Source organism: Urocitellus parryii, chromosome X (assembly GCF_045843805.1).
Source record: "Urocitellus parryii isolate mUroPar1 chromosome X, mUroPar1.hap1, whole genome shotgun sequence".
NCBI classification, from domain to species: domain Eukaryota; kingdom Metazoa; phylum Chordata; class Mammalia; order Rodentia; family Sciuridae; genus Urocitellus; species Urocitellus parryii.
In genome coordinates, this window is record NC_135547.1 from 129123566 (window position 1) to 129133790 (window position 10225).

At 50.2% G+C, this 10225-nt stretch overlaps 1 protein-coding gene across 1 annotated transcript in view; it reads right to left on the minus strand.

Annotated features, from left to right (window-relative positions):
- Nucleotides 1-10225, minus strand: part of LOC144249007 (steryl-sulfatase-like) — a 78802-nt gene that overhangs the window by 22541 nt on the left and 46036 nt on the right. Inside the window, 1 exon segment of the mRNA XM_077793675.1 lies at nucleotides 7340-7476. Within this exon segment, the coding sequence (XP_077649801.1) occupies nucleotides 7340-7476 (137 nt within the window).

Consider the following 10225-nt stretch of genomic DNA (forward strand, 5'->3'; position numbering starts at 1 on the left):
TGAGCCCCAGGCTTCAGAACAGGACGTTAAGCCTCGGCTGTTGGAAATGGGTAACGCTGTCACAGAGTGGGCGAGAGGTGAATCATTGATAAGCGGAATTAATCGAGGGGACCAGAATCAATAGGCCACACCAGGAATTTCCAACGAAGGTCTGCAGCCCACAGTCCATCGGGTCCAGCGGCCCGGCCTGTGTTCTGCCACCGTGACTTACAAACGTCTTTCTGATGCCCCAACTAGGCGCTGTTTAAATCTCTAGGTTGCAAATCCTCCGCCTCCAGGAAGGTATTTTGGTATTTTGCCACAAATGCAGATTCACTAGACATTGCAATAGAAAAGGAAGACAGAGCGACCCCAAAAAAATATGTATATGTACATGCATGTGTATATATTGTATATGCATGCACAAATATAAAGATATATAGTCATATATGATATATAGGCATGTATCTTATATATATATTATATATATATATAATACAAAGGGTGCTGAACAGCTTTGGGGGAGACAAGGCGGGAGGCATTTGTGGCTTGTATTGCTTGCATTTTGGTGCCTGAAGATCATGCAAATCCCCAGGCACACGGGTGCGTTTTGTCGCATGGGTTTTACAGCACGGATCTGTATCCACATCTCCAACGCAGCAACATGCCTTCCCAGAGTCTCCAAGAACCAAGTTAAGTCATCGACGTGCAGCCACCGAAATTCCACTAAATTACAGGGGAGGGGAGGGGACGCACCTGCTGCTGGTGACCTTAAATAAATGCGATTTTGCGTGAATACGGTGAGCACCCGGGGAATTCCGGCAACAGCGGAGGCTCGCCATGTTTTAATTTTGTGCCTCGATGGCGTCGTGGATACTCAATGAACGAGATCCGTTTTGCATCGATGAGAGTGTTTTATGGTGCTCTGTGCTACTTGATAACCTGCCTGGATGTTTTCTCTACTTCTTGGCAGGAAATATAAACGACTTTACAGAATCCTGTTGTAAAGACGCTTTGCTTTCCCAAGGATCATATCCCCAAGTTAAGGGAAGAGCTTTGAAAGTCATCGTTGGGTGGCGCACGCCTGTCATCCCAGCGGCTCGGGAGGCTGAGGCAGGAGGATCACGAGGTCAAAGCCAGCCTCCACCAAAGGGAGGCTGTAAGCAACTCAGGGAGACCCTGTCTCTCAATAAAATGCAAAATAGGGCTGGGGATGGGGTTCAGTGGTCGAGTGCCCCTGAGTTCAATCCCTGGTACTCCCTCAATAAAGGTGGTTCACACTGGGGCTCCTGCTGCCATATTGAAATTGTTCCCCAAGAAGGGGAGCCCAGAAATTGCCTGAGGACCCAGATTCCTGGCTCCCAGCAGACCCTGTGAGCAATCCCCCCAATTCCCACTCCAACAAGCTGGGGGAAGTGGCTCTTTTGGTCCATAGTTGAAGAGTCTTGCCCCCAAACTATTTCAGACCCTACACCATGGATTTCCTTCTCATAGTTACAAAGAAGGTCCCAAGACTCAGACACACGTGAAGTTGGGCTCCAAGGAACCTGTAGCCATTCGGGTCCCATCATGAAGTCATGGTCAGGCTTGACCAAGGACATTCATCATACACATATGTCTATAAACACCATGAAAAGACGAAAGAATGAGGCAGAATACGTGTGACATACAAATAAAATAGTAATGTCCTTAATATGTAAATAGCCCATACAACTCAATAAGAAAAATATATATATATAATCCAATCAAAAATGCTCAATGAATATGAATAGAGAATTCTCAGAAGAAGAAATGAAATCATGCACGAAAACATACTGCACCTCAGCTCTGTGGGCAAGAGGAAAGGAAAATTTAAACGATGAAATTGTGGTTGTCACCTGACAAATAAAATAGATGGATAATATCCAGGGTTGTGGGAGGATGAACGAATCCACATTAACATAGATTTGCAGTGAGTGCTGTATTGTCATAGTGGGGAAAAAGGGAATATCCTCTTTTAGGCAAGATTGAATAAAATTAGAATTTTTAATGCTTTCTGATACAGCGTTTTAATTGGGCTGAATTTTCATTTCCAGATAGTTCCCACAAGTTCACTCAGAATTTATAGAATATTCACTGCAGCACTGCTCGGAATAGGAATCTGCTCACGTTCCTCATGTAGGGATGCTTAAATAAATTGTAGTCTAAGAGGAAAACTCAAAACATTGAAATATGCTCAAATAGATCTTTGAAAAAAAAACAGACAACGGTAAAGCATCATGCAGAGGTGATGTTAAACGTTGTTAAAAACAGATGTCAGGTCTTAATTTTTTGGGGGGTAGGTGGGTCCTGGGGATTGAACTCAGGGGCACTCACCCACTGAGCCCCGTCCCCAGCCCTAGTTTGCATTTTATTGAGGGACAGGGCCACAGTGAGTTGCTGAGAGCCTCACTTTGGCGGAGGCTGGCTCGGATCTAGCAATCCTCCTATCTCAGCCTCCCGAGCAGATGGGACCACAGGCGTGTGCCACTGTGCCCAGGGGATCTTAGCTATTTCTACACAGCGTGGGTAATACCTCTTTGGGGCAATGACGACATATTACCACTCGTGTCCCGTTGCTCAGGGACTTCAGGGAGTGAGCGGAACCGCTTCGCAAAGGATCATAAGGTTCTGCTTCTCTTTGTGGTTTTTTAACTAGTCTTTAAAAAACACAAGAAAAAATTCCGATCTCTTTAGGAACCCTGGTTACAGGGCATATGTGATTTTTTTTTTTTAAATGTCGCTCTTTTTCATTGATCATTTGAGCACTTTTTTTCTAGAATTCACAACACTCAAAGCTCGAAAATATACTGTGAACCGATAAAAGAATGGGTACGACCCATGCATCTTCATGCGACTCGGCTTTTTATCATTTGTTTCGTAGGAATTCCTTCTGGATCCTGGGGACTTTGAATTTTGTATTAATGTGACACGTATTTTCGTCTTTTTTAAAAAACTCGACTATTATTGATCCTTTCTCCTGACGTCAAGAAATTTTCGACTTCATGTGCTCACGTCTATTGATTTCCGCTTGGATTTATTCATTCCGTGGTTTTTACGCACAGAAAGACTCACGCAACCATTAATCAGGTAAGTATGCCCCGGTGTGTTTTCTGCGTCAGTCTCGCCGACCAAACTCAATCGGCAGGAAAGGTTTCCTAGGATCAACCAGGAAGAGACGCAGAGCCCAGAGGACGGGCAGGGCCCGGGAGAAGCCCAGCACACCACCAGACGCTGTTTCCGTGTTTGGGATAAGGTTCATGGTCTTCTAGACGCCAGTTCACTATAAAACTAACCTCTTTGATCTTAAGCATCACGACTGTATCCCTTATCCCTCCTCTCGATCATTTTCCTCCTCCTCATCTCTTATTCCTTGTCAATGTTTTCTTCACCATCATCATCATCACCACCAACACCATCAGCATCAGCATCACCATGACCACCACCATCAGCATCAACATGACCATGACCACCATCACTACCACCATCATTGTCCTCACCACCATCGTCACCACCATCGTCATCACCACCATCATCACCACCATCATATCCACCACAACCAGCACCACCATCACCATCACCATCACTATCACCATCACCACCACCATGAACATCATTATCACCACCATCACCACCACCACCACCATCATCACCATCACTACCACCATCAACATCACCATCACCACCATCATCACCATCACCATCACTATCACCACCACCATGACCATTATCACTACCATCATCTCCATCAACACTAGCACCACCATCATCGTGAAACCATCCACACCATCACTATCACCATCACCATCACCATCCCCACCATCACTATCACCATCACCATCACCACCATCACCACCACCACCACCACCATTACCACCACCATCTCATCACCACCACCACCACCATCACCATCACAATCACCACCACCATCACCATCAATACCACCATGACCATCACCACCACCATCATCTCCATCAATACTAGCACCACCATCATCATGAAACCATCCCCACCATCACTATCACCATCATCATCATCACCGCCATCATCATGATCATCAAAATCACCATGATATTAGCACTACCATCACCACCACTAAAACCATCCATAACAGGATGACCATCATCACCACCATCATCTCCATCAACACTACCACCATCATTGTCATCACCACCATCCCCACCACCACCACTACCATCACCATCATCACCATCACCATGACCACCACCATCAGCATCAACATGACCATCATCACTACCACCATGATTGTCACCACCACCACCACCACCACCATCACCACCACCATCACTATCATCACCACCACCATCACTACCACCATCATCATCATCACCATCACCATCACCACCACCATCATCATCATCACCATCACCATCACCACCATCATCACCATCATCACCACCACCATCACTACCACCATCATCATCATCACCATCACCATCATCACCACCATCACCATCATCACCATCACCATCACCACCATCATCACCACCATCACCATCATCACCATCACCATCACCACCATCATCACCATCATCATCATCACCATCACCATCACCACCATCATCACCATCATCACCATCACTACCACCATCATCATCATCACCATCACCATCATCACCACCACCACCACCATCACCGTCAATACCACATCCACCGTCAAATACCACCATGACCATTATCACTACCATCATCTCCATCAACACTAGCACCACCATCATCGTGAAACCATCCCCACCATCACTATCACCATCATCATCATCACCGCCATCATCATGATCATTACCATCATCTCCATCAACACCAGCATCAGCATCAACACCACCCCCATCATCCCCACCACCATCAACACCAGCCCCATGGTCTCTCTCATCACCATCCCCACCACCATCATCCTCACCCCCATCATTAAGTGCACGGAAACCAGTCAGCACCGTGCCAGACGCAAGCCACCTTACTCCCCTCCAGCAAAAGCTTCTTCAGCGTGTCGTCTATTCTTGGCCGTCTGCCTTGAAACGTCGTCACCTTCACATTTCCACCGTAGTCTCCTCTGGGCTTCCCGTTCCTGTTCCATCATCAGTCTACCCTGCCGCTGACGGCATGTGGATTTATGGATCGATTTTTACCGGAACGACACGAAGCCCACATTTAAATGAAATGAAAATTGGCGGCACATTCAAGAATTCACTCCGCCTCGTGCCTTCGACCGTGGAAGAGGCTCTGTGGATGAACGCATCCTCCCACCCTCTCCATGTTGCTGAGGCTGGCCTCCCATCTGTGATCCTCCAGCCTCAGCCTCCTGAGCTGCAGGGATGACAGGCGTGTGCCTAGAAAAACCTTCATCCTTTATCAAATCAGTCTGTGGCTCTCATTTAGAGCAACAGAAAACAGATTCAGGCTCATTGCTGATACCGACACCCAAATCCTCAGGACGGGGCTGTGTAAACACCAGGCACCGGTCCTCTAGAATTTCACTTTCATCTTTGGTACTAGGGATTGAACTCAGGGGCACTTGGTCACTGAGCCCCATTCCCCAGCCCTTTTTATTTCTGAGTTTAGAGACAGGGTCTCGCTGAGTGGCTTAGGGCCTTGCTAAGTGGCTGAGGCTGGCTTTGAACTTGTGATCCTCCTGCCTCAGCCTCCCAAGCCGCTGGGAGGACAGGCCTGTGCCACCACGCCCAGCAGGATCTCACTTTTAAAAGTCACTTAGGGAGCACCTAGGATGCACCGGGTGGATAAAATTCTCAAAAGGGCTTTTCCCCATGCACCGAACCCAGGGCAATTGTGCGCCCGTAAATGCACCTATAAACTGGGGGGTTATTTGCTGCACCCCGCACCCTGAGTCCCCACAAGTATTTTATTCCGATCCTCCCACAAGGGCTGCATTTGAAAATGGGCAACCCGGCAGCACCCCGTCCAACCAGAGCATCGTCTTCTCTTCTCTGCCGAGCCTCTGCACGTAGTAGCACCGGCCCAGCCCTCCGCAGAGCAGAGAGGATGTTGCAATCAAAGGAAAGCAACCCTGAGACGCGACCACCAACAGGAGCCCAGCCACAGATTCCAAGCCACTGACCACTGAACCCTCGAAGCCTCCGCTACTAGCCCCAGGCCGGGAACGGACGCCGACTGAAGGCCAATTCTGCTTTATGCACTGGAGCTGGGGGGCACCAGGATGGTACACGCTGCCGCCGGGGAGACGGCCCTGGAAAAACCCAGGTATCCCTCCACCTGCTCCGTCCACCCCACGTCCTCCATGAACACGCCGGCATCATGGTCCAAATGGGAGGGACAGAGGGGAGTGAACGGACGGACGGGAGGGTGTGGGGCAGGAAGGACAGTGGAATGAATGGCTGCCCTGGGTCCTCGGTAGCTGGCGGATCCCACGTCCGCTTTCCTCTGCCCAGAAAAACATTTCTTTCTTTTTTAAGAAACCGCCTTCCCCGCGCTTAACGGCAGGACATCTCCAAGCACTCAGACCAACGGGACACCCACAGAAGGGATTTATCTCTTGTGCAAACAAGAGAAAACACAATGACCTCTTCCATCACAGCCTGCAACCGAGCTCAGAGGGGAAAACACTCTCCAAATCATCCAGAGAAGAAGAAGAAGATTTCCCCCCAATTTACCATTGGTGCCACTCCTGTTCTTTTGTGGAGTCGTCCTGTTCTTTATGCACGATCATCTCTTCCCAGCGGAGCATGTATCTCTGCTGCTCGCCCCTGTTCTTTGGCTGAATCATCTGTTCTCTGGGCTAGAGGAGGAAGCTACCCACCTGCCTACTCCAAGGTCTTCAAAGTGGACAAGCAAAAGACCTGGAGGTTTTAGGCATCGTCCAGGTTCATCAAGGGAGGCAGGAAAAATAGAGGACACTAGACCGTGGGTGTGTTTGCATACCTTCACGTGCATGAACCAGAAAACGAGTTCTAGGATACAGAATCACAACTCACGGGTGCAGCCAAGGCAAGTCGTCCAGAGAGGACCCTGTGGCTTGGCCGGAGGGGCTCACAGGGGACAGAGCCAGCTGCCAGTCCCCTGGGGCCAAAGCCTGCCACTGATCCGTCTCTGCTCGTGACCAGGCTCTGCTCATGTTTAGTTGTTGATAGAAGGAGGGATGCTGGGGACTCATGCTTTGGCCTCCACTCACCCACAGCCCCAGACTCCCCCAGGGCACGTAGCCAGCGGCCACCTCCAGCCAGGCAGGCGCCCAGAGCCACCCGACGCCCTGTGTCTACTGTCCCCCTTGCAGAATTTTCTTTTCTGCAAACAGAAACCGACGAGAAACTGAGAAAGGAGAAGAGGGAGGCGGCCGCGGAGGCGCACGTACCCACGCTCCAGTCCATCTCCTCCACGCCGTCCCCGTAAGGCCCGTGCCGACTCTTTCTGGCGAACTCCTTGGAGGAGAAGTGGGCCGTGTGCACGTGGATGAACGACAGGAGGAGCAGGAACGGGGTGTCGGCGTGCCTGCGAGAGCCAGAGAGAGAGAGGGAGAGAGAGGGAGTCAGGGACATAGAGGACACCCCGTCCATTCTGATTAGGACCAGTGCCCTGTCCGGAGCTGCTCTCCTCCTCCAGGCCCTGCCGCCATATTGTGACATGACTGGGTTAGGAGAGGTGTAGACTCATAGTGGATTAATCCACTTGGATGGACTCACTGGGTGTAGACTAATAGTGGATTAATCCACTTGAATGGACTCACTGGGTGTAGACTCATAGTGGATTAATCCACTTGAATGGACTCACTGGGTGTAGACTCATAGTGGATTAATCCACTTGGATGGACTCACTGGGTGTAGACTAATAGTGGATTAATCCACTTGAATGGACTCACTGGGTGTAGACTCATAGTGGATTAATCCACTTGAATGGACTCACTGGGTGTAGACTCATAGTGGATTAATCCACTTGGATGGACTCACTGGGTGGTGACTGTAGCAGGTGGGGGTGTGGCTGGAGGAGGGGGTCCCTGGGCTGTGCCTTGGGGGTCTCTGTCCTGTCCCTGGTGAGCAGAGCTCTCTCTGCTCCCTGGTGCCCTGTCCTGAGCTGCTCTCCTCCTCCAGGCCCTGCCGCCATCTTGTTCTGCCTCCCCTTGGGCCCAGAGCCGTGAAACCAGCCAACAATGGATCAGATTCTCTGAAACAGTGAGGCAAAGCACTTCTTTCCTACTGTCAGTTGTTCTTCCAGGCATTTTGGTGGCATGACATGTGGACACAGAGGTGCTGCAGGTACGGTGCGATCAAGGAGAGATGCAGTTTGGTTGATTTATCTTACTCCTCCTTCTCTATATGGCAATTAATATGAACTCGGTCATCGCCAGAAAAAAGCATTCACTTTGAAATACTCGCTGGAGTCTCGTGGCCACTCCTGCTGACGCCACGGGAAGCGAGGAATTGCATGCACCTCCGTGACCCAATCTGGCGCTCAGAGACCATCCTCCCATAACTGTTCACCGGAGGCCCGCTGTGCCCAGGGGCTCTGCACCCACAGATTCCACCAACCTCGGGCCAGATGCGTGCATTCGGGGAGGAGAAGAAGAAGAGAACCTGTGCGCAGCACGTACAGATCTCCTTCTTGGTCATTCATCCCTCCATAATACTAACAAGTGGGCATCAAAGCTGGCTTTTCACAAAGCAGAGTGACCGAGGTTTGTCTCCCTTGGGGCCAGCAGACTTAAAACATGATTCTTGTTCCGCCCACAAACACGTGATCCCTTTTTAACATTTTATCTTGTCTTGAACTAAAGAAGAAACTGCTTTGTGAATAGAAATCATCAAGTTAAGCCAGGTGCGTGCGGCGGCACACGCCGGATACCCCAGCTATTCGGGAGGCTCAGGCAGGAGGATCACAAGTTGGAGGCCAGCCTCAGCAACTGAGCAAGACCTTGTCTCAAAATAAAAAAAATTTTAAAAATGGCAGGGGGTGTAGGTCACCGTAGAGTACCTCTGGGTTCAATCCCCAGTATCGCAACAACCACCACCACCACAACAACCACAAAGATCTACCTAAATCCACCCATTATCACTCCTTTTCTTGTTATGTGTTCAACATGGCTACGGGTGCCTAGGTGGTTTCTCGTGCTACCTGTACCATGGGTTGAGCAGGCCGTCCGTGAACAACCATGAAGTCTGATCACGCGCCCCCGGATACTCCATTCCCTTATCCTCCCACACTTTTCCCCATACCTGTTTCTTCACCCCATAAATATTCCTAACACCTGTCCCTCTGGGAGGCCACCTTGGAACTCGATCTCCCATCTCATCACTCGGCTGCCTTACAAACAGATCTTTTGCTGGGCTCCGTGGTGCACGCCTGTGATCCCAGCTGATCGGGAGGCTGAGGCAGGAGGATCGCGAGTTCAAAGCCAGCCTCAGCAACAGTGAGGCCCTAAGCAACTCAGGGAGACCCTGTCTCTCAATAACATACAAAATAGGGCTGGGGACGGGGTCAATGATTGAGTGCCCCTGAGTTCAATCCCTGGTCACACACACACACAAATTAGATCATTTCTCTTTTGCAAGATGGAGCATCATAGTCACGGGTAGACTGAGAAAAGGGCACCGAGGTCTAGTTGGTGACACGGTTACAAGACACAGCTACCTTCTCTTCCCTTGGTGACTCAGGCATTGGGTGCAGACCCTTGTGCTTGGAGCCAAGGCCCTGGGCCCCGTGCAATGCCCCAGCTCCCTGCCTGTTAACGCTGTCGACGGGAACGTCCTCGGTGCCTCACGGCACACCTGGCAGCCACCTCCGAGGGGCTGGTCCCTGTCACCTCTGGTCATGCACCTGAGTGGGATTCGCTGAGACCAGAGCTTTGAGACAGGACTCAGGCCACTAAGCCCCGTCCCCAGCCCTGTTTTGCATTTTATTGAGCGACAGGGTCTCCCTGAGTTGCTGAGGGCCTCCCTTTGGCGGAGGCTGGCTTTGAACTCAGGATCCTCCTGCCTCAGCCTCCGGAGCCGCTGAATCACAGGTGTGCACCCCGGTGCTGGACTTAAACTGGGCAATTTTGAATTCAAAGGCACAAATGTGTCTCCCATCTTTGGGGAAAAAGATGCCGTGTGCACACTGCGCCACTTTTGCTGTGACGCTTTGGCACTCTCTGGAGGTGAATCTCTGGGGACTCTTGCACGTCATCTCTGTTGAATCAGGTAACTGATAAAACACAAGAGGGCCATTTCGTCCAAGCGTGATTTTTAGCTCGTTGCTTTCAATC